The 24,699-nt window shown below is 50.6% G+C and overlaps 1 protein-coding gene across 5 annotated transcripts in view; it reads left to right on the top strand.

The window, feature by feature from the left end:
* Positions 1-24,699, top strand: part of EIPR1 (EARP complex and GARP complex interacting protein 1) — an 88,499-nt gene that overhangs the window by 50,965 nt on the left and 12,835 nt on the right. For all 5 annotated transcript variants that reach the window (XM_027113873.1, XM_027113874.1, XM_027113875.1 and 2 more), the window contains 2 exons: positions 1,638-1,794; positions 16,575-16,674. In XM_027113873.1, coding sequence (XP_026969674.1) covers positions 1,638-1,794; positions 16,575-16,674 — 257 coding nt within the window. The remainder of the gene's footprint in view (positions 1-1,637; positions 1,795-16,574; positions 16,675-24,699) is intronic.

Below are 24,699 nucleotides of genomic sequence, written 5' to 3' on the forward strand. Positions count from 1 at the left end.
CCGCGCACTAGTTTCCCGCACACTAGTTGCTTCCCGCACACTAGTTGCTTCCTGCACAGTAGCTATTTTTGCTGTGTCATCTTCTGTCATGTTGTGCACTGCAGCCACAGTTCAGTTCTCATGTTATCAGTCCCATCACTTTTCAGATTAGAAATTTCTTTTTCTGTCATTTAGGGAGATTAGTATAATCTGTGCCTCTGCTGGGTGAATGTTTCGGGCATTTGCTTATTCTTTTCAGCTTATTAAAGTTGCCAACTCTCTCTTTAGTTAGTTCTCCTGTTTCAGGAGTTCCACTGTCAATCCCATGGGCTCTACAGCAAGACTGTGGAACTGAAAATCTCAGCAAAAAAATCAATTTCTCTTGTAGGCAGAAGCTGTCGTGAACTACTTTTTCATGGTTAAAGGTGGATGTGTTAACATTAAATTTATATGTAATATACATGATTCTTTTTCCTTTAAGCTGCAATTCCATACTCTCTCAGACCCAATGAAGTATGTGGACTGAGCACTGAGATTGGGATCAGAAAGCCTTGGTTGAAACCCTGATCCTTCTACTGACGATTTGATCATGGGTAATAATGGTATTATGATAATAGTACCTGGGGAGCCAGGCATTTTGCCCGTTGTCTTCACTGCTGTATTTCTTGCTTCATTAGTTGGTGTTTAGATTGGAGGACCATGTATCTAATAAGAAGTGGGACGTTTTTAAATGTACTCTAAGGTCCTTTGTTTTCTTATTTCTTGGGGTATTCTTTCTTTTTCTACAATTCTTTCATATTCTTCACATGTTACCAATTGACGATTTAATGCTGAAGCCTGTTCATTGTTTTATTATCATTTATTAAAGACTATTTTTTAAAGGGGAAGGTGTTTATCACATATGCCATTTAGAACTAAATGGAAAGCAAATTTTGAAAGGGTTTACATTTAGGAATTTATGATTCGGTTTTTAACCACATAATGTTAAATCTGTTTCTTTTTGTTTTGTCTTTTCGTCTTATTTTGTGTCTTACTGAAAAATTGTTTTTTTTAAAAAAAAGAAAAGTTGTTTAGAGGGCAGAGACCTAGAGCCAGACAGGTTCCTGAAAAGAGGTGACCCGCGTGTCTTGTCTGTGCTCAGTGCCCCTGTCCACTAAGTGGCTGTGCGTCACCATCGGGTGCCGGACTGCTCTCCACCAGGGCTTAGCCTGTGGCATCCGGCCCGCACTCATCGCCTCAGTGGACAGGGGCCTGCGCCACCACTGACACCATTTAGCACATACGTGTGAATGCAGTGTGTGCAGGGCTCTCAGCCCCTGTGCAAGGTGCTCTCACAGAGCTTTCAGGGAAAATCCATTTAATGCCTCTCTTAGACCCCAGCTGCACCCGTGGTGATTATATCTTTAGCTGCGCCCCACCTTCATTTCACTCCCTTTTTTGAAGAGCTGTTGAGGAAGAACAGGAGGAAATCGATTTTGAGGAAATTAAATTTTCTTCTAAAGCAGGATGATGTGTTGGAACAGGGCAGGGGAGCAGGGTCTGGAGCCGCCCGCCTGGTCGGCGTTTCGAGGGCAGGGGTGCGGGCCCGGGGCTGCGTGTGTGGGCGCCGTCCGCAGGGCAGGCGGCCACGCTCTGCTCACGTCTCCCTTGTCCCTCAGCTGCAGATGGCAAAGTCGTGACGTGCGCCGCGGTGTGGAGGATGCCAGCGGAGCTGGAGCCCGGCGGCCACGAGTCCCCGGAGGATGCAGCGAGCCCTGCACACGCCCTGGAGTTGCTCTGTCACCTGGGCCCTGCGGCCCACGGCAGCACAGCCTGGTAGGTTCCGCCCCTGCGTGCCCAGGCAGGCTTGGAGGCAGGCCCCCACCACAGAGGCCTCTCTGCATAAATTGCTTGCTTCCGCTCTCTCTTTAGTGCCAGTTGTTTCCCAGAGGAGAGAAATCTACGGACACCCTGCTGCACACGTACTGAGAAAAGCTGCGTCCAGATCCTTTTCTTCTAAAGTCAGTCTTGCTGGGTACCTGCCGGGAGGATGGCAGTCAGGTGCCGTCCAGCACTTAAGCACTGCATTGCTTTTAACCTCATAGATACACCTTCACTCAGCAATCCTGTGCATAAATTAACTTATTTGTTACCTTGGGTTGAAGGCTTATGATGTCTTCTTCTGTGGACCAAGTGTGGACGCCCCGTGTGCAGGTCGTGCTGTGCCCACAGCCCTCTGAGGCTTCATCCTGCATTTATTTCCCCAAGTGTCCTGTGCAGTCTCAGGACGGAGGGACGCCACCAGCATCCCTCAGGGCTCCCAGGCCCCTGGCTGCCCGCGTGCTGCGATGGCCGGATTGCTGTGCCCCCTGCAGTAACGCACAGATACTCCTCACGACGCTCATGGCTCACGTGTCGAGTTGCCGAAGCCTTGGCAAACTCAGGGGGCCGTGCTTTCTAGAAGGGACCGTGGGAACGTACCCTTGTTATGGGTGTTGACGGTTACAACAGTACTTGTTTTGCTTAATACGGTCACACTCCCACGTGTGCGTACGTGTGCGTGCGTGTGCTTGTGCGTGCATGTGCGTGTGTGTGCAGGTACATGAGAAAGAGCCTCCGTGTAGTCACTTCTTAGTCACCCCTACCGATTAAACAAATTTAATCCAGCAGGTATTTATTAAGCACCTGCTGCACACGCCTGCCAGGCTCCAGGGACCCAGGGTGATGGGTCAGGGGACCTGGCCTCGAGGAGTCACGATCTCTCGGGGAGGCTGTGGTGTAAACATCTAACCGAGACCCAGGGCAGGTGGGGACCACGCTGGAGTCGTTCTGAACTGTGTGCCGTGGGCCCCCCGAGGAGAGAGTCCCTAATTTTTACTAGAGGAATTGATGACGGAGTCTCTGAGGAGGTGACGTTTGGAGCTGGGACTTACACTGGTCCCCACGGTCAGCTGCGTTTGGAGGAGGGGAGGGCGGGGGGAGCAGAGCTGGGGGCCTGCGTGGCCAGGGCCCTGGGGGGCCTCCGTCTGTCGGTCTGTGTGTGGAGGTGGTTAGCAGGTGCCAGGTCGGGCTTGTTGCTTTTTCCCAGGAGGTCGGCCATCTGCACAGAAGGGGTTGTCCTGCCCCCTTGTTTGCCCCCTGCGCTGCAAACCACACAGCTGTTCGGAGCCCACGTCTCAGGTGGCAGCCCTGCTTCCCCAGCAAACATTTGCACGTGTGTGTGTGAGTGAGAGAGTGTGTGTACATATGTGTGTGCATGCACGTGTGTCTGTTCCAGGAGCTACCCTGGCACTGGGGAATGGGTGAGTGAGACAGTGCAGACCCGCAGTCATTTCGGGCGAAGCCGGCATATACAGGTGGCGTACGTGCCTTTGGCGAGTGCAGAGAGGGGTGAGCGCCGGGAAGGGACCTGCCCCTGTGGACGAGGGGATGAGGGAACGAGGGGCTAAGGGAGGGGCCGTCGTCCGCTCCCCGCTCCCCGCTCCCCACCTGGACCCAAATGCTCCATCAGAGCTGCTGTCGTGGGGGAGCAGGCCGTGCCCGCCCATGGGCATCATTGGGAGGTGGATGTAGCGCGCCTGCACTCTCACCTGTGAAGGGAGCATGCTAGGAGATGAGTGTCGGTGTTTAGACCCGTCCTCCTCGGAGTCTCCTCGGAATGCTGTTACTCCCGATTTGCTGCTCTTGTTCAAAGTGCTTGAAGTCTTTTTTGTCATCCATTGCATCGCTCTGTGTCTTTGACCTTTTCACCTGTGGCTGCAGGTGCGGTTGTAGCAACAGCTCAGACAGCTCAGAGAGACCCTGCGTCTCCCCCAGCAGGGACCATGCACCACTGCCATCGAGGCAGCCCACAGCCCCACGCAGGTTCATGTGTTCCGCACCCCCGCCTGTGTGTGCGCTGAGTTCCCTGCATCTCATCACGCGTGTCAGTCTGTGTAGTCACCACCACGGTCGGGGCACAGAACCAGGATCGCTCGGGCCGCCTTGTTGCGGCCACTGCCGCCCCCCCACGCCCCGCCCTTCATCCCTGGCCGCTGCGAGCCCGCGCCACCCGGTGCGCCGTCACCGGGAGAGCATTCTGCACGTGGAGTCACGCCATGTGCATCTGATGGCGGCTTTTGCTCATCGTGCCTCCTTCCTTCTTACTCTGAGTAGGACTCCGGGTGGGGTGGACACAGTTCGTGTAAGTGTTCCCCTGTGGAGCATCTGGGTCCCCGGCTTCGGGCTGTCGTGTGTAGAGAGCCTCTGAACAGTACCCTGCGCACCTGGGTCTCCACTCTCCTGGCCAGGTACCTGGGGGCAGCCGCTGGGCCGTGCGGCGCAGTGTTTAGTTTGGTGGAAACGACTGCGCTCTGCTCCAGAGGGGTCGTGCCAGCCGTGTGTGTGCGGGTCCAGTCTCGGCATCCTCCTCAGCATGTGGGGTTGTCGTGCACGTTCTCTTAAGTATCCTCGGTGGTGTCAAAGTTTCATTATTAGGTAGGGAATATGAGTTTTGGAAATTTAAGTCTGGTGGATCCGTGGAGGTGAAGGACACTGTGGTCAGACATGAGGCAGTCGGTGTTCTGTGTTCACTTGCTTGCTTTCCTTTTGGCTTGTTATTTGTGCTGAGAGCAGTTCCAGGAGAGGGGCTCCCAGATGCTCTGACCATCGGCTACTGCTGGCCAGAAGGGAGTGTCCAGGAACGCCACACAGTCCCAGTGCCCTGGAGTCGTGGCTGCGCTGACAGGCAGAGGCGTGGGGCCCCTGTCCTCAGGGCCCCTCAGCCTCTCCTGTTCTGGAGCGGCAGGGCATGGGGTAGACGGCTCCCACGTCTGCATCGCCGCAAGCAGGGTCAGCTAGTGCACGGTGGGTCTCTTGTGCTCACCTTCCCCGAGGTGGCCGTAGGGTCACTGGAAAGTCACCTGTTTCTGTAGATCAGGTCTCCATTCCTGAAAAGGAGGTGAGACATTTCTCGTTGTGCTGATGGCAGGGTCTCTGGAATGTGGTACTTTGCGTGGCTGTAAATAAGGCAGTGAAGGGGCTGGTGTAACGTACCCGCCAGACCCTTCCAGGCCTGACTCCCCGGTTTCGCCCTGTGGGGACACAGGTCCCGACTTGACCCAGAGGGGCCGCCCCGTGACCTGCAGCACTCAGCTCCTCTGGGCTGAGTGTCCCCTCCTCAGAGAGGCCCTTCCTAACCATTTTCTTCGAAATGATCACTGCTCCAGCCCCACTCACGCCTTTCTGTCATTTTACCCAGTCCTATCTCGTCATAGCAGTCACCACCTCCTGACCCTCCTCTCTGCGCGTACTCCTGCGTCTTTCTCTGTAGCCTGAGCTTCCTCTGGGCAGGGGCCTGTCAGGATGCAGGCTGCGTCCTGTAGCCTGCATCAGCACCAAGGACAGTGCCTGGCACGCGGAGCGCTCCGCCGGGGGCTGAGTGCAAAAGGGAGCGAATTGGGGCCGCAGAAACGATGCGGAGTCGTGACTGTGACCCTGTAAAGTGGGGACCGCTGTAGGTAAGTTAACTGTAGGCCAGAGAGAGGAGGAGATTGCGTCCAGGGTCCCTCGCTCCTCGGGGGAGTGACTGGGCCTCCCAGCTGGGCAGTCTGGCTGCAGGAGCGCACCTGCAGAACGCGGATTGGGAACCGCCTGTGGCCGTCATTCTGTGGTTTGTAAGTGGTGTCAGGCGCTGGGAGTATAGATGCATCTTCATCAGAATAAGTTTGGGGGGTGTTCACGCATATTCCTGCTGGTCCTTTCTGGATGATCAGTGTAAACGAATTCTGCTCTCGAGGGGACCCCCTCATTTTGCCGATACTAGAGTCATCATCTTTTCTGGCATGCTTCTCCTCTCCCTCCTGGTTCGCTCCTGCAGTCAGCGTGGTGATTGTGGAAGAAACGGTGGGCCTGGCGTCCGTGGCCCTGGGCTCTGCCTGCAGATCTGTAGCTAATTCACGGCATCCCTTTGGCGAGTAGGTCAGTTTGGGCCTCATTCCCTCGTGTGTAGAATGGGTTGAATTCAGGAGTCTCTGATGTTCTTGCCAGCTCTAAATTCACTGGATGCAGTGAGCTCTCTTTCACACCTGCTCAGTGCCGCGTGCCTTTCCCTGAATCTAGTCATAACTCATGACCCTCTTTCCACTCTGCCTGTCACACTGAGGTGAGGGGCACTGGCTGCTCTGCTGCTCAACAGACACACGGCCGTGACCACGCCTCTCACGTGAGGTCCTCCTGGGTGAAGTCAGTGCAGCTGGTGGCGGGCTGCCTGCAGGGCTTGGACTGAGCCATGAGGATGCTTTTACCGAACTGTGGCCTTTTCACCGCTTTCAGGGCATCTCATCCCGTCATACTCCAGGTTATGTATATTAGCTGCCTTAAATCCTTTTGGAAGGATATGGGATGTAGATAAGTAAAATTAATAAAATTTTACCTTGTTCTGTTAAAGACACTGAGGTGAGAGTTCGTCCTAGTGTCACACGTGTAGTTGACACTCTTTCCCTTTTCGGGGGTAGGTGAGGAAGGGCTGCTGACAGCTCCCCCTTTGTGTGCTGTGTGCTCGTTCTTCTCTGGAGTTAGGGGTCTTCCAGGGTCAGTGCTGACACTGACGGGGGATGCATTTTATCAGCATGTGCGGTGTCTACATGGGCACTGAGCTGGGCACATGGGGGGCTGCAGACCCACCGAACTCTCTAGGGCCTCCTGGCATTACACTCCTGTCTCCTGTGTACACCGGCGTCTTTTGGAGCCCCGATGAAGGCGAGGTGTTTGGGGACGTGGCAGGTAAGAGCAGGAAGGAGGTGACAGTTCTCTGGCTCTGGCTCCCTATGAGGTAGGGGCTGTGTCACCGTCGAGATTGGCCCAAGGGCTGATTAGCCACCACGGGGTGATTTTGTGGCTCTCCGTCTCCTTCTGACGGTGAAGAGGCTCCAGCTGCTGAGGAGTTACGTGCCTTGGTTGTGGGTTAGTGCGTCCTGCTGGAGAGTGGAAGCAAAGTCAAGATAATGGAAACACGCACCATTTCCCAAGTGGTGCGTCAGGAGCAGTCATACAGATTGCAGTGTTCCACGGACGGTGAGAGTCTCCTTAAGGGAGAACCCACTAAAATCGGAAACCAGCAGCTTTGGGGGATGGAAGCGAAATTAGTGGTGGTCAGCGGCAGCCCCTGCTCACACACCCTGCCCCCCCCCAGATTGTGGAGGGGCCGCGACGGGCTGGGTTAGCCTCACTACGGGGGACGTGCCGGGTCTTTCTCTGATGTACTTGCAGATGCCCGTGACACTTGCACAGTGACCGCTGACCTCTGCTTTCTGGGGAGAAGATACCTCTGCAGTGCAGATGGAGGTAAATATCACACTGGAATGCCAGGCCGGCTGAGAGGGTCAGGAATTCCTGGGAAGCGGGTGTGCATGTTACTGTTCTTATTAGAAGAAGGAAAAAGGGCTGTAAGCTTTGGTGTTGAGCTTAGAGAGGAAAGAGAAGAAAAGAAACTTGTGCAGGTCTCCAAATACTTGAGGTGGTTTGGCCAGAAGAAAGGATTTGGCCTCCTCTCTGATTTTGTGTTTCTTCTTTTCACTTCAGTGTATAGAACAGTGTAAGTTGACTTGGGTGAATGTTACAAAGAGTAAATTCAAAGTTATCCTTAATATCTTTTCAAAGTTGTCTCTGAGGATACATAAAAAAAGATGTTTGAAATTTTCAGAGATCCTACGGTATGATTCTGCTGCCAGTGATGGTAGAAACGTCTCTGTGATTATGACAGTGTCAGGTTTGTGACAGGTCCAGGTTTGTGCTTTCTGGTTTCGTCCAACCTAGATGTACTTAGGTGTGAGGTTTTTAAACTGGAGCCCTGAAGTTGCTTCCCTGGTTACTGGCTCAGCGCTAAAGTGGTCCGCTAGCTTCAAGAGAAGCCTGGAATGAGGCCTCGCATCCCTTATGTTGTGGGAAAAGAACAGTCTGTGGTTTTACAGGACAATATAAAGATGTCTTCCTCTTTCACTTCGGCTAAAGTCTCATTTGTCAAATGGCGATGGTCGTCAGAGCCACCCTGGCGCCTTGTGAGTGTCATTGAAGCTAAGTATTAGGAAGCGGGTGATGAGGAAAAAATAGTAAAATGCACTGTACAGATACAGCTTATCTAGGAAGAGTCAGAATATGAAAATCTGAACGTACGGTGCAGAGTATACATAATTATTTATATTACAGGAGAAACTCATATTCTTTCTGAGATCGTAGTTCAAGTTTCCATTAAATACTAGGGTTCAAAGTGTGTTTCAGTTGGTTCTCTCATGAACCCAAAGGGGCTTTCCCAGAACATGCTGGGCAGACATATACCATTGTATCCAGTGGGATAGTTTAGGAGAATGTATTTTTTGAAGTTCTGTTTGTGATTATTTAAACTTGAGGTTTAAATAATTAAAAACTGTAAACCCGAAGGACCACTAACTCTGCCTGGAGAATTTTAAACTGTAGTCGATTTTTCTTCTGCTGTTTGAGAAACGGGGTGTGGGAGGAGGGGGAGAGCAGGGACAGCCAGGGCTGCTGCTTGGGGTTCGGGAGGTGTTTCACGTCAAAATGTGTCATGGCTCCGAGCCAACCCTGAACTTGCTGGTGAGACCCAGGAGCAGAAGGCTTGAGCTTCCTGGACGTGCCGCTAAGCCACACGGCGCCCACCCTGCCCTGCACTTGCCCTCTTCTCCCTGCCTTGGGTGGAGTCTGCAGTGAGCGGCCGCAGTGGGCCTGTGTGAACTTGGACTTCAGGGCTGGTACGAGTCAGCCGTTCCAGGGTTGAGGGCCCTGCACTGCCCCCTGGCTCTGCCCCTCAGCCCTCTTTGGGGCAGAAGGACAGGACAGGAGCCTCGCCCCAGGAGGGCCAGTGCAGCTGTGTGCATCCGCCCTGCGTTGTGACAGGCTCTGGGCCTCGGACGTGTCCCGCCCAGGGAGGCTTCTGAGGAGTGCAGGTCTTTTTGCCCACACACTGTCCATGGCTGGATTCTTAGTGGGAGGGCGTGTTTCTGTTGAGCCATGCACATGGCTGATGTAAGTGTGTGTGTGCAGGTGAGCAATGTCAGAAGAAACACAGACTTTGGATAACTAAGTCACCCAGTGCCCAAAGTTCCACAGTCGTGTGTTGTCAGAAAGGGGTACCCGGCAGTGCGTAAGCATGATTCTTTCACTACAAGTATCCGTGTGTCTCGGCCACAGGAAACCTTGCATCCACGGACTCAGTCACAGCGGGCTTCCTGACTTAATGGTGTAACTCTTAAAGTGACCTTTTTTCTTAATCCTTGTAGCATTTATGAAAAGCTATCTTGTGTTCTGCTGTGATTTTTTTGACTTTTGAGCAGGAAGAAATTAACCAGATTGCCACATCTGTGTATTTTAAGAGAGAGATGTACAAACTGGGGAAATAATGTTTTACATTCTTTTTGTAAAGGGTTTTCAAAATTTGACTGGTAACCACTGATAGAATCACCAATGCCTTAATAGATTCGCTTCTGCCTTGGGGTTTTCCCTTTTTCAGTCAAGTAGTGACGGTGGGTTTTGGAATGCCCCGGGGACTAGCGGTCTTGGCCCGGCCCCTCGTGTGCTGGCTCTTTGGTTTCCACAGCACATGCAGCCGTCTCCTGCCTGTCGTGTCGGGGTGGTTTCTGTCCTCCTGGCAGTTATGCTGCCCTGACGGCCCCACTTCCCACCCGAAGAGGCTGCAGGGAATAGGTGGGATATGTCAGTTACGTGAATTAAAATTGATTTTATATTGAGGTTGTTTTAAGAGTTTCTCAGTGTCCTTTGAGTGTCCTCACCCCAGGTGCCAAACTCCAGAGTGTGAATCATTCATTTTGGAGTCACTTACCTGAAGAAGAGAAGTGTGTGTTTTGTTTGATCAGCATGAAACCTGCCAGATGAGAACCATTGTTCCTGCCATTAGGTCCTTGTTAACTGCCTCAGAGAAGTTTAGATTTGTTTTTAATTTGGGTTTATTTGCAGAAATGGCCCATTTCTTGTGTTTTTCTCTCAGTGATTACGAAGGGATATAGAGTACGTATATTAGGTGTATGCTACTTTGTTCAGGACTTGTTAGTATAATTTTATGTCCACTCACATTCACGGGTAGAGTGTGATGAAGCAGAAACGTGGATGATTTTTATGAACAAAGAAATAAACTTAGTTTGGAGTAGCAAGTATGGCAGAAATTCTGGGTTATTTTCTTATGTTTCTAGCACTAGTTTCATGGTGATGAGCCGTGACGCAATAGAATTTCCTTTTTGTTTTTGCACTTTGCATACTCCACTGTTCCAAGCACTCGTGGTCGTAGGGGTTGCTCCCTGTAAACTCACCACACTTACTTGCGGACGTGTCGCCCTGGGTAGACAATAAGTAGCAGCTTTGCTCAGCAGTTAGGTCCCATGTGATACATGGCGTCTCATTTGGCGACAGTGCTATGTGCACCTTGGGGACCCTCTTCCTTAGGAGGGGTCCCGATCCCGTGGCTGTGTTGCCTGTCCTGGGTTGATCCCACCCGGAGGAGAACACACAGAATTGGTTTGTTGCAGCTTCCATGGGAGCAGAACTTATAGGACAAAAGGCAAATATGTGAAAGGGATGAGGTGAGAGAAACTAAGAGCTGGGAAGCCAGGGTGAGGCTGACAAGGCGGGAGGCGAGGGTCTGGGCGCATCTGGCTGGTGGTAATCGTGCGGGACTGTCCACGTCAGGGACTGTCCACCGATCGGGGCCCACCATCACCCTGCTCGGTGGCCTGGAAAGTGCACTTAGTTCTGCGGGTTGATCCTCAGTCCTGCTCATGCCTGATGCATCTTTCAGTCACCCCCCCTTAGTGTACGTGTGGGGTTTTGTCTGTTTCTTCTTAGCATTCCTAATAGTGAGCTGCCCAAACTCACCCCTAACATTGGGGTTGGCAGACGCACGTCCCGATCAGAGCCTCCACCAGACGTGCCGGGTGCTGGGCCCCTTCTCGTGGTTTTAGAGCACCTCTCCGGGCTCTGTGGTGGGAGCTGGTGGTGCGGCAGCAGTGAGACTCTGGAGCGTGTCCCATACCTGGAAACGGTGTGTTTACCTCTCCTTCCATGCTCCCCCCGAATCCTCACACCTGGTTTAGACGGATCCCAGGAGAGAAAATCCATGGGCTTTCTCACCATCCTGGGATGGTTGGTGGCTTTCTGCTTAATCTAGTCTTTTTCAAGGGCAGTTAACAAACTGTTAGTGACATAACTCATATAAGTTTTCTGAAGTACCTCTTTTTTCCACTCCTTTTCTACTTTGGGCATCTCTGGTCATCCAAGTAAATACGGCAAGGTTAACTCCTGTAGCAGGGAAAAGGCAGACATGCACCCTTTCCTTTCAACTGCACGTGAGTCAGAGATTACACACTTAAATCCCCTCAGAAGTAAATGGCCGATGTTCAGAGGCACGCCTTAATTCCTGGAGACCCTTCCGTGTGGATCTGCCTTCCTCAGGACACAGGGGCCGAGCATGAATGGCCCAGCTCAGGGGCAGATGTTGCATTAGTTCCCAAAAGGCCTTAACTCCAGCTTGCCAGTGCTCTTGTGTGTGTGTGTGTGTGTGTGTGTGTGTGTGTGTGTCTGTGTCTGTGTCTATGTTTGTGCCTGCATGTGTGTGCATGTGTTGTGCGTGCACATGTCTGTGACTCAGAACGAGTGAGACGAGCTTTGGAACAGACTTGGGCATCTTTCTCACTCATCCCCCCTTCCCCTTTGTCCACTTATTTTGAAGCTTGGATCCGAGTCCCGGCTCTGGGGTTTACCTGGTCTCTGCCTCACTGCAGCCAGGGCTCCGTGGGGAGCAGCTCGGGTGCCTGGAGCACAGCTGCCCGGGGGCTGGAGGGGGGCTGACACTTGCCCGGCAGTGCAGGGACCTACGCCGTCCCTGAGGGGAGCCAAAGTTCGGGCTAAGATGCTGAGAGACAAAGAGAATGAGAATATGGGGAAGGCTTCCCATTTCGTGTATTAACCTTGACACAGTGCCAAGCAGAAGCCCTTGGTGCAGGGCCTGGGCACTGGGCTCTTGAGCCTAGTCACTGGTTCCTGGGTCGGTAACTCCAGACCCTGGAAGGTTCTCAGACCCCGAGGGGGGATCAGGATGCCTGGCTCACTTTTGGGTAAAGACCAGCAGAGGAAAGCCTGGGTGCTGCAGAGTGGGGTTGGCGATTCAGGACCCCAGCTGCTGGGAGTGAAGAGCAGACAGTGAAACACCATTAAGTTTGGGCACCTTTCAGAGCAGCTGAAGAGCGGAGTTTCTGAACACTCGCTCGAGGATTTTTTTCCCTTAAAATAAATCTCCATGGAATTATTTTTGGTGCATGTAAAGGTGATAATTTTAATGTTCAAGGCAAATTTCAAAGTAAGCTTTATGGTTTTTCGAAGGGAAGCTGTTACATTTGGGGTGGACAGTCTTTGTTGTGGAAGGCTGTTGGCATATTAGGGGACATCCAGCGGCCCTGGCCCTCCCAGTCATCATGAAAACCCAAAAGTGCCCCCCCCCCCAAATACCCCCGGAGGGCAGTGCGGTCCTCAATTTAAGAGGCGCAGCTCTAACTGCATCTGATAATATATATCTAGGACTTATTCAACACCTGCTGTGTGCAGGCACTGTTCTGAATATCACCCTGATCTTCACAAACCAGTACTGTTGACTACTTTTACACTCCTGTTACCCCCACTGGACAGATGAGGAAATCAAAGCACTGAGAGATTACGGCACCCAGAGCTGGGACTCCAACTCCAGCAGGCTCGCCTCAGACTCCGAGCTGCCCCGCTGCCCCTCACTGTTCTGGGTCATCTACCTTAGATGCCGTCTGTGTTTTCAGTTGTGCGTATGTTTTGTCTGAGTGTGTTTAGTCTTTCAAAATCCTTAATTCTGAAAAGTGAGATGTTTCTTTGGTTATGTTATGATATGTTAACAAGTCATCACTTTACCTTTCTGGAAGGTTCTTCCTGTGGACACGCTTGGGGGTTGCTGCATGGAACCACTTCTCAGATGCGTTTGCGTGTGTCTTGGTAAAGACGCGTGTGTCACGGGGACCAAGGCACCATAAGGAAACAGTGATTATCTGCTTTGTTTTTCCCAAGTGTGTGAACACAGTAAGTCAGTATGATTAGCTGCTTTAACTCGAGTCAGGCAGTGTTCCTTCGTCTCTTTGCCTAATGGTGATATTGAAGCTAAGGAGCTTAAAAACAATGAGCTCTCAGGCCTGGTCGTGACCTATGGTTCTGGAGTCAGCCCTTGGCTGGAGGCTCAGCCCTGCCTTTCACAGCCACTGCATTTGGGGCAGGCCACTCAGCCTCCCAAGTCTGTCCCCTCGTCTGTGAGTTGAGGAAGGGAAGGGGACTCCCCTCGTGGGCTGTGGTGCAGCGGACGGAGAGGAGAGCGCCGGCACCCTGCCCCGGGAGCTGCCCATCGTGCTGCTGGAACCCTAGCCCCGGGACCCAGGGCTCTCTGGGCAGACAGCGCCCTTTCTCCCCACACGTCCTCCCGGGAAGTTCTGCTGGAAGGAAGGCCTGCAGTAAGACTTCAGCTTTCCGGCGGGGCTGGGATGGTGTGGGTCAGACAAGGGCTGTGCCCAGACACTTCTGTCTCATCGAGGTCCTTCTCCACATCCGGACCGAGCGCCGATGGGGCTGTGTCTGCTGGGGCCCAGATTAATAGCTCGGAGTGATTGCTCAAAGGGAAGGGCTCTGGCTTGCCTCTGGTAATTTTGTTCATGTGTATTATAAGCCTTTACAATTTTTACTTTATAATAAATGCAACAAATCTTTACTTAAGATTTCTCATCACTTGGAGTTGAAACAACAAGTCCATTTTGAGCCTTATTCAGAGAATTTTAGTTCCAGGAGCACCTAGAGTTTTCTATTATTATCAGGTGCTTTCAAAAATTAGGCGGGTCTATGGCCGGGACCTTAAGAACCTTCTCCCTCTTGCCAGGTACCTCCAGAAGTCATGGAGAGGTTTTGTTGCTCGGTGTGTGTGCATGTGCATGTGCGTGCGTGTGTGTGTGTGTGTGTGTGCACGCGTGTGTGTGTGCGTGTGTGTGTGTGTGTGTGTTTTCAAAGCATACTTCTGATGAAACGTCCTCTGTAACTAAAAGCGAACTGCTGATGTGCGCATGGTGGTAGCTCCTGACCTTCAGACTGGTAACGGCTGGAGTGATGCCACCGTAATGCCCTGTTGGAACCATCTTTTAAAGTCATCGTGATGCTTAGTCTGCTTATAGGTCTTTGAAGAGAGAAGTAATAGGTAGATGGTCTCAAAGATTTTCCCTTTTTCCTTTTTTGATATACATTTCCCAAGGAGAAGTTTTGACTTGCGTGTCAGCCTTAAGATGTTCTAAGTTACTAGTGGAAAACGTACACCTACTTAAACTGCCCAAGGATTACTTTGCTGAAATTCTTAATTCTCATTTTATGAAAGAAAAAGCTATTTTTATGACGATTCCAGTTCCTCAGGCCTGGTACCTGAGGCCAGCTAAACTCTGACGTTGTAGACTTTTATGGAGCACGTGGCCTTGTGGCTGTGGGATGGCCCCCTCCCCTGGGGTGGGGCTGTCTTCTCCCGAGTCAGACGTCTTTATTGCTGGGCAGACCTTGGGAAGAGGTGTGCAAGCTGGGCCTTCTCAGCTGTCACCTGCCCATCTACTGGGACAGGGCCGTGGGTGACCCTCTACCAGGACAGGGCCGTGGGTGACCCTCTACCAGGACAGGGCCGTGGGTGACCCTCTACCAGGACAGGGCCGTGGGTGACCTTCTACCAGGACAGGGCCGTGAGTGACCTTCTACCAGGACAGGGCCGTGGGTGGCCCTGTTCCAGGACAGGGCCGTGGGTGACCCTGTACCAGGACAGGGCCGTGGGTGACCCTGTACCAGGACAGGGCCGTGGGTGACCCTGTACCAGGACAGGGCCGTGGGTGGCCCTGTACCAGGACAGGGCCGTGGGTGACCCTGTACCAGGACAGGGCCGTGGGTGACCCTGTACCAGGACAGGGCCGTGGGTGACCCTCTACCAGAACAGGGCCGTGAGTGACCTTCTACCAGGACAGGGCCGTGGGTGGCCCTTTTCTTCCCTCTCTCACTGTTGTGCATTTTTCCTTGGTGTTCATTGTCAGTTGTCTGAACTCTACATAAGTGTCCCCATGAAAACAGGCTACCAAGAGAAGTTCAGTCAACTTGCTGCAAAGATGTGTCTTCAAAATTAGAATTGCCATTATCTTAACCAAACAGGAGCCACAGATTTCAGTACCAGATTTCTTGGTGTCTCTTCCAGCTATGGTGTTTCTTGTTTACTAGATATTGTGCGTTTTTCTTTGTTATTATTAGAAAAGATACAGTAAGCTCTTCAATACAGGAGTGATGTACTGTGAGAGCTTTGTGTGTGTTTTTAAACTATAAATGAGAAAGAAATTGTAGTTTTGAAATACATTATTGTGTGATAAAAGTAATAATAGCTCATTGACAGTCTTGAAGATGGTATTAGGGAGGGGCGCCCAGTCAATCAGTATTGTATTCTGTGTGAAAGAGAAATTGTGAGGGTCTCTATCGATGTCTTCAATACTCACGTGTTGGAGGACGTGAAATGAAATTCTCCTCTTTATAAGCACTTAAGAATTTCATCAGGGAAGACAGAAATTCACGCTTGTGATCAAACTGAAAAATTTTTCATCTCTTCATGGCTTCATCACAGAGACGATGTGATTTTTGTCTTTTGTTATTCAAATATGTATCAGTTAAGAAGGTTTTGGCTGCAGGTAACAGGACACTGTGGCTCACATAGGCTGAAACAGAAGGCTGTTATCTGACATCTCAGGCCTCGTGGGTACTTGAGGGCTGTGACCTCCCCACCTCCCGCCCCACACTGCTCTCAGCTCTGCCCTCCCAGGTGGTGGCAGCGAAAGACGTGGTGTTCCTCTCCAAAATCACACTGTCCACCTGTGCCTCTTCAGACCCAGTGCCCCCTTGTGTCTCTGTGGCCAGAATTGGTCAGCTCTCCATGCCTCGGGCTCTGGGAGAACCTGTCAGCAGTGTCTCAGCTCCAGCTGCCATGGCGAAACACCACAGCTGGGGGCTTACACGACAGAAATGTTGATTTCTCACAATTCTGGGGGCCAGAGGTCTGAGATCATGGTGCAGGTGAGGGCTCTGTTCCTGATTTGCAGACGGCCGCTTTCCCACTGTGTGTTCACATGGCAGCAAGAGAGAGACAGAGATATAGAAACAAAGACAGAGATATATAGGGAGAGAGACAGAGAAATAGACAGGGAGAGACAGAGACATACATATATAGAGAGACAGAGCTCAGGAAACTCTGGTGTCAATCCGTACTGGGCACTAATCCCATCATGGGGACCCACCCTCCTGACCTCATTAAACCCTAGTCACTTCCCAGATCACCCCCCCGCAACACCAGGTGACTTTGGGAAAGGATACAGACATTCAGGCCACAGCAGAGTGGTAGCCTGGTACTGCACCATGTCATTGCAGAGCTGTTGACAACACTGCTGGTGACAAAGGGCCGGGCAGAGGCTTTGCTGAGGGCCATGTGTAAGAGCTCTTGGCCTCAAGGTGGGACTCTCACACATCATGTAATGCTTGACCCCCTCCTTCTTCAGTGTCGCGTGGGAGCCCGCGGGAGACGGGAAGAGAGTCATCTCGTTGGCTGACAACCACATCCTGCTGTGGGATTTGCAGGAAAGCTCCAGCCAGGCTGTGGTAAGTAACAGGAATTATACAGTTTTGGTTTTTTGTATTTTTTTAATTTGACCTTTCAGCCAAATTCAGAATACACTTCTTGATCATATATGTTTAGAATTTTGACATTGTTTGTGAAATAATTAATGAACAGACTGAATCATCAGTCAAAGAATTGAGTGATTGTCTCTTTCAGGCAAAAGCTGTTTGGGATTCAGGCCTCAGGGCCATGTACAAATAGGACACAGAACCCTGGACGTTGACAAAACTCCCCCTTTTGGCCATAATTTGTCCAAAAGAGTTAGCAGGATATCCGAAATTATAGTCTTCTGTTTCAAGTATAAGTCTTTTTAATGAATGGATTTTCAATGTGTATTTGGTTAAAATCACCTTTCAGGTAGGAGCAGTCATGTAGGCAAATTTCCTGGTTGTGAAAATAATGGTTGACTGTGACCCAGTGACCTTTCAGCCTGCCCTCCTTTCATTCACGTGTGTGCACGGTCCTGAGGGTGTAGCCGTCAGGCACGTCAGCCATCTGTCCACGGGGGCGCTGGAGCCCTTGCCTGCACACAGGCTGTCTCTCCATCCCATTCCCACCCGTCCTGTCACCCTCAGATCCTGCCACCGAGGCCGAGAGTAGCTGTCTCTGCAAGTTCCCAACCAGAAGGTTACGTCTCTCTCAACAGGCCTGTTCGTTCCCAGACCTGTTTAATATTTAGCAGCAACCTTCTTGGGAACCAGTTTGGCTTTCAAATATTCATCACTTTGAATGCTTTGTCCTTCATAGAGTAAATGCTCTGCCAATTGGTATATCTTCATATATGATCCCTTAAAGTTTCCTCTTATAAAATGTGTTTTTTACATGCATTCATAATTTCATTGCATTTGCATGTCAAAGTGACAACTTTAGAGAGAAAACCAAGACATCTGAAATGAAAGCTTCTAATGCCACCCACTCAGTTGGGCCTGGGGCCCAACTGCCACGGGTTCATGAACGGCGTCTCTTGGACAGGTTTCTTCAGTGAGCTTGCATCTCACCTTATCCACTTGTTCCCGGGATGCGTGGTCAGCACTTTCCCCTCGTGGTGCCCACAGTGTTCATAAAGCCTGTCTTCACCCTCTGGGTGAAGAGATGCGTGAGTGATGATTTATCACTGTCGATACATGACCCAGAAGGCAGACCCTTCACAGTATGGGGTGTCCTGTGTGAGTCTTAAAGCTGCATTGTCAGAAGGGTGTCTCCCAGGCTTCAATGTGAACTTAAGAGTATAATACTTCAGGAAAGAAATCACTATTTTTATTAAAATTAAAAAAAAAAAAAAGACACATCTCTGTATCATGGAGTAGAACACAAATTTCACCCAGACTTTCAAGCTCGAGCAGGGAACTCGAAGGAAACTGGCTGCCTCCAATTGTCCTTGGGGCCCCCACAGGTCTGGGCAGACACTTGCACAGTCCCCCACCTTCCAGGGGGACTTGCGAGGCCGTCTGGGCCGGAGTCCAGGGGCCCCTCCCGTCCCCTAACTCCAGCCTACCTCTCGGTGGGGTGTTCCTCCAGACTGCACTTGAGGACAGAAAGGGACAGTGCTTTCCTATGAAAGTGCCGGGGCTCGAGGCAGGCTCGGGGCTGGGAGCCTGGGCCTGGTCCAGAGGATGCTCGGGGGCTGGCTGAGCGGCTGCCGCCCCGCCCAGCAGGAGGCACCAAGGGGAGCCGGTGGCGTTAGGATTCAGTGGCTCCCAGGGCCCCGACTTTGCGGGCCCCATCCTGTCATCAAAGCGTGAACACCTCTTCAGACCCTCAGTCATCTCAAAATGATTTTATGGTGGGGTGATTAATCTGTAACTTATTTTCTGCAGAGACCAATTTCGTTTTCTCTCCCCCTTTTTTATCTGCTGTCAGCAGTTCTGTCGATACCACTTTGCGACCCTCGGCTGGAGTATTTAATACTGAAACCTTCCTATTGATTTCGACCGTCTTCATACCTGGCTCCTCTATTTTTTTTCTTATTGTTTGAGGATATTGCCGTCTGCGGTGAATCTAATCTTATGCTCACTGCATCATTACCTTTTGCAATTAAATTGGAGGCTCTCTGCCATTTATAATCGTTAGTGGAGCCCAGGGGAGGCCTGGGGCGGAGGTTCCATGGGGTCCTGGACCCCGATGAGGGCCAAGGCAGAGCCTCCCTGTTTGGGTCTGTGCGCGTGCACCTCTGGGTTCTAGTTCCTCTCACTGGCTGTGGAAAGAAGCAGCTTCTCCTGAGGTGCAGGGACGGCAGAGCGGGAGGAAGGGGGCCCGGTGTCACCCACTCAAGGTGCAGGCCTGGGGGCATTTGCCCACAGGAGCACTGCTTTGAAGGGAGAGAACGGGCTTCAAGGACACAGTGTATTTTCAGAAATTTCTAGTCCAAGGTTTACAGCGTACCAAAGGAGGCCTGAGCACAGGCAGATGCGGGAGCAGGTGGTGACCGGAGAATCATTCCATGCAGCCATGCCCGCTGAGCCCGGAGCACAGAATGTGCTTGCTGTCTGGGGACAGAGCACTGGGTGCAGGCTGAGCCCCTTGGGACCAGGGCAGAGGCGGGTTGGGCCTGGTGGTGCGGCCCGGGCTCCCCACTCCCTCACCCGTGGCCCTACCTTCCCCGGCTTCCTGGGCTCCGAGTGTGGCCACAGAGAGGAGGGAGGCTTGCTCAGCGGGCCCCCGGTCGGACCCTGCGGCGCGGTCCTGGCAGGCCGGGTGCTCTCAGCGCAGCCAAGGCCACATGGCCCGGCCTGGGGGCTCGTCTCTGCCTCCGCCCTGATGGTCGCGGGACACGCCCATCCTCCGGACGCCCCAGGACCAGGGCCTCACTCCCGCCCCCCAGACAGCAGGGGTCTGGACAGCAGCCCTAGATGAGGGTGCGTTTCTGTCACTCAAGCCCCTGGTCCCGTTGGGGAAGCAGATCCTGGTGTCGCCTCCCTTCTTATTTGCAGGGCTAAGGTTTTTCTTTTTTCAACAGACTTTTATCTTTTAGAGCAGTTTTAGGTTCACAGCAAATTTGAGGGGAAAGTGCAGGGATTCCCCATCCCTCCCTACACAGTCCCCGGCAGACAGGGCAGTTACTACAGTGACGAGCCCACACTGACCTGTGGCCGCGCGTCTGCGGATTTGGACACGTGTGCTGACACGTATCCACCATTACAGATTCATACTTGGTGTCTTCACTGCCCTAAAAATCCTCTGCTCCACTAGCCCTCCCTCCCTCTAAGCCTGTGGCAACCACTGATCTTTTTACTGCGCCTGCAGTTCTGCCTCTTGCGAGTGTCCTAGAGCTGGGCTCGTACAGGGTGTAGCTTTTACAGGCCAGCTTCTTTCTCTAGTCACTGCAGGTAAGGTTCCTCCGTGGCTTTTCATGGCCTGACAGTTCGTGTGCTTTTAGCGCCGAGAGATATTCCATTGTCTGCAAGCTTCTTCATTTTGATAAAGTTCAGTGCATGAGTTTTACAGATTGTGCCTCGGGTGTCAGGTCTGAGGACTCTGTGAACAGCCTTGGACCTTGAAGTTTTTCTCCTGTGTTTTCCCTACGGGTTTGCAGTTTGCATTTTACATTTCAGCCACGGTCCATCGTGAATCGGTGTTGGTAGACAATGCCTGTACCCTCTCTGGGGGCTCAGGTGAGGACAGAGTCTCGGGGCCTTCGCTGTCCTGGGTGGGGTGTCTGTCTGGAGCAGAGCAGTTGTCGAGAAGTTTCCTGTCTCTCGGGGCTGCCCTTCCTGGCCCCTGGGCTGCAGGGAGCAGCGTTCCTGGAGCTTTGGGGGTCTGTCCCCAGGGGTGTTTCTGGGTTGGGGCCCATGTGGGAGAGAAAACACAGACCCTCGACACTGTGTGTTCCTCGTGCCCCAGGGCCCTCCCTGGTCAGCCTGTTCCCCACCTGTGTTTGTTCTGTGTATAACATCCCGGGGTTTTGCTGCACTTGGTGGGAGCTGTAAAGAAAAGTCTATCTGCCCCACCCTCCCAGCCGCAGGCGTCCCTGAAGGGAATTTGAAGGTCACAGCCCTCCTCTGGGCCCCTCACTTCCCTCCCTGCAATACCTGTGATGCCTGAGGGCATGACAGCTCTTGCCTCTAATGAGAGGAAAGTCCTGCCGCCCCAGGTGCCTCAGGGGCATCGCTGGCTGGGGGCAGATGAGGGGCTGTGGGGGCTCCCTGGACCCGCTGTGCAGGCGTAGCCAGGACTCACTGAGGGTGCAACAGCCTGCCCTTGCTCACTCATTTTAAAGTAGCTCCTTTAAAGAGAGGCACAGACCTCGGATCCTGTAATCTGACCCCTCGCTTCACAGGTGAGAAGAGTGAGGCCCAGGAAGCAAGGGACTTTCTGAAGGTGGCCTGGGTGACAGATGTGGGTCTGCAGTTCAGGCCGGCTCTGCCCCGTCGTCCCACAGAGACAGGTACTGAGGGCCTCTCGTGCACGTGCGCCCAGCTGACCCTCCTGCAGAGCTTGCGCTTGGAAGCTGCGTGTCTTGGATGGGCAGCCGCATTTTGTCCTGTGAACGTGGATTAGATTTTGGGAAACAGTCAAAAGTTATTTGGAGCAAAATCTAGTAAATAAGATAGTTAAGCAAGCTTTATAATGTAAAGCTAGTTAGTGGAAACCGTGTTCAAACTCTCTGAAAACTGGTTTTCTTTCTTTCTTTTTTTTTTCATTTTTATTGGAGTAGAGTTGATTTACAATGCTGTTAGTTACAGGTGTACAGCAAAGGGAGTCAGCTATACATATATCTACTCTTGTAAAAATATTTTTAGATTCTTCTCCCATATAGGCCATTACAGAGTATTAAGTAGAGTTCCCTGTGCTACGCAGTAGGTACTTATTAGTTATCTTTTTTTTTTTATTGGGGTATAGTTGCTTTACAATGTTGTGTTACTTTCTGCTGTACAGCGAAGTGAATCAGCTATGTGTATACATATGTCCCCTCCCTCTTGAACCTCCCTCCCCTCCCATCCCACCCATGTAGGTCATCACAGAGCACCGAGCTGAGCTCCCTGTGCTATACAGCAGGTTCCCACTAGCTATCTGTTTTACACATGGTAGTACATATATGTCAATCCTAATCTTCCAATTTGTACCACCCTCCCCTTCCCCACTCCGTGTCCACATGTCTGTTTTCTACGTCTGTGTCTCTATTCCTGCCCTGTAGATAGGTTCATCTGTACCATTTTTCTAGATTCCACATACATGCATTAATATATGATATTAGTTTTTCTCTTTCTGACTTACTTCACTCTGTATGACAGCTTCTAGGTCCATCCACATCTCTACAGATGACCCAATTTCATTCCTTTTTATGGTTGAGTAATATTCCATTGTATATATGTACCACATCTTCTTTATCCATTCATCCATTGATGGACACTTAGGTTGTTTCTGCACTTAGGTTGTTTCCGTGTCTTGGCTATTGTAAATAGTGCTGCAATGAACATTGGGGTACATGTGTCTTTTTGAATTATGGTTTTCTCAGGGTATATGCCCAGTAGTGGGATTGCTGGGTCGTATGGTAGTTCTATTCTTAGTTTCCTTTTTTTTTTCTTAGTTTTTTAAGGAGCCTCCATACTGTTCTCCATAGTGGCTGTATCAATTTACATTCCCACTGACAGTGCAAGAGGGTTCACTTTCTCCACACCCTCTCCAGTATTTACTGTTTGTATATTTTTTGATGATGGCCATTCTGACTGGTGTGAGGTGATACCTCATTGTAGTTCTGATTTGCATTTCTCTAATGATTAGTGATGTTGAGCATCTCTTGATGTGCCTCTTGGCTATCTGTACGTCTTCTTTGGAGAAATGTCTATTTAGGTTTTCTGCCCATTTTTGGACTGGGTTGTTTGTTTTTTTGATATTGAGCTGCATGAGCTGTTTGTATATTTTGGAGATTAATCCCTTGTCAGTTGCTTCATCTGCAAATATTTTCTACCATTCTGAGGGTTGTCTTTTTGTCTCGTTTATGGTTTTCTTTGCTGTGCAAAAGCTCTTAAGTTTCATTAGGTCCCGTTTGTTTATTTTTGTTTTTATTTTCATTATTCTAGGAGATGGGTCAAAAAAGATCTTGCTGTGATTTATGTCATAGAGTGTTCTTCCTATGTTTTTCTCTAGGAGTTTTATAATGTCTGGCCTTACATTTAGGTCTTTAATCCATTTTGAGTTTACTTTTGTGTATGGTGTTAGGGAGTATTCTAATTTCATTCTTTTACATGTAGCTGTCCAGTTTTCCCAGCACCACTTATTGAAGAGACTGTCTTTTCTTCATTGTATATTCTTGCCTCCTTTGTCATAGATTAGGTGACCATAGGTGCGTGGGTTTATCTCTGGGTTTTCTATCCTGTATCATTGATCTATATTTCTGTTTTTGTGCCAGTACCATACTGTCTTGATTACTGTAGCTTTGTAGTATAGTCTGAAGTCAGGGAGCCTGATTCCTCCAGCTCCATGTTTCTTTCTCAAGATTGCTTTGGCTCTTTGGGGTCTTTTGTGTTTCCATACAAATTTGGTATATAGTAGCATGTATTTGTCAGTCCCAGTCTCCCAATTTATCCCTCCCCTGCCTTATCCCCTGGTAATCATAAGTTTGTTTTCTACATCCGTGACTCTACTTCTGTTTTGTAAATAAGTTCATTTGTACTGCTTTTTGTTTTAGATTCCACATATAAGTGATATCATATGATATTTGTCTTTCTGTGTCTGACTTAATTTCTCAGTATAACAATCTCTAGGTCCATCCATGTTGCTGCAAATGGCATTATTTTGTTCTTTTTTATGGCTGAGTAATATTCCATTGTGTATGTATATATACCACAACTTCTCTGTTCATGGACAGAAAACTGGTTTTCTTGTGAGACTCGTAAAAAGGTATTCCAAAATATTTTGAGCGGTGTCTGCATTGTTACCATAATAATACCTTTAGAGCCACAGCTCTCAGACAGCAGTCCTTTGAATTTATGTTTTAGGGTATTTGTTTAAAAAAAAGAAGCCATGAACTCTAAGAAAACATGGATTTAGTAACATATTTTAATATCATAGCTTAATAGCTGCATATGCCTTTTGGTTTTGTAAATATTGGAGACAATGAGTAGTTTTTAATCTTCCAGGTGGATCTTGGAAAAAATCATTAGATGCAGAATGGGCTGAACGGAGGTATTTAGCTAGGAAGTGTTTCCTGAGCTTGCAAAAGACTTCTTTCTATAAGAAAGAGTAAATGTACATTTAGAAACTAAGAGTGGGTGAGAAAAAGCAGCTGCTGAGCTGGGAGGGCTGACGTGCTTGTCACTGACATTGGGGTTGAATGCCTGCCGTGGCCACACAGCCTGGGGTGTGACAAATACGGAGACATTGTCTCTGCTTTTTTGTAGTTTGCCACCAGTTACAGGGGCTGTAGTGTGCAGATAAGCCTTTAATTCAAATGTTCAGGTTTTCCTGGAATAGGCTGGAGCAGGCGTGGGCCAGTGGCTAAGGGGACGTGGGGGACTGGGGACACGTGGACATAGGAGAAACACCGACAGTTGTGTCAAGTCCCACTCACAGCGTGACCTTGGGCGGGTTGCTTGGCCGTCCAAGCCCCAGCGTCCACATCTGTAGAGTAGGGCAGTTTAACAGTAACATTATGTGAGGACAACATCCCCCATGGTGCCTGGTGCGCTGCGAGTGGTCTATATAGGCCTGATGGAGGGATGCACGCACGCGTGGACGGATCGAGCGGCTAGAATATGCGGTCTCCACAAGTGGATTACAACTGAGCGTCGGGTTACCCAGTAGGATCCTAGTACAGAGGCAAGAGGTACAGGGCGGAGAAATCGAGGTGCCGAAAAGCAGTCTGCGTTTACTTGGTAATTAGGTTACTTGCCCCGAAGTCAGCAAGTGCTAATCACAGTTCAGACAGGAAGCGGCAGTGAGCTCTGCTTGGTACGGAGCTCCTGGTGCTCTGAGCTTCATTGTTCCTCCCTCTTCTTCCCTCTCCAAAGAATGACCTACAGGGAGGTCTGTCTCTCCAGCACATCACTAGTGTATCACTGGTGTGA

Source organism: Aethalodelphis obliquidens, unplaced genomic scaffold (genome assembly GCF_003676395.1).
Source record: "Aethalodelphis obliquidens isolate GAN/ISIS:26980383/991018 unplaced genomic scaffold, ASM367639v1 scaffold12, whole genome shotgun sequence".
NCBI classification, from domain to species: Eukaryota; Metazoa; Chordata; class Mammalia; order Artiodactyla; family Delphinidae; genus Aethalodelphis; species Aethalodelphis obliquidens.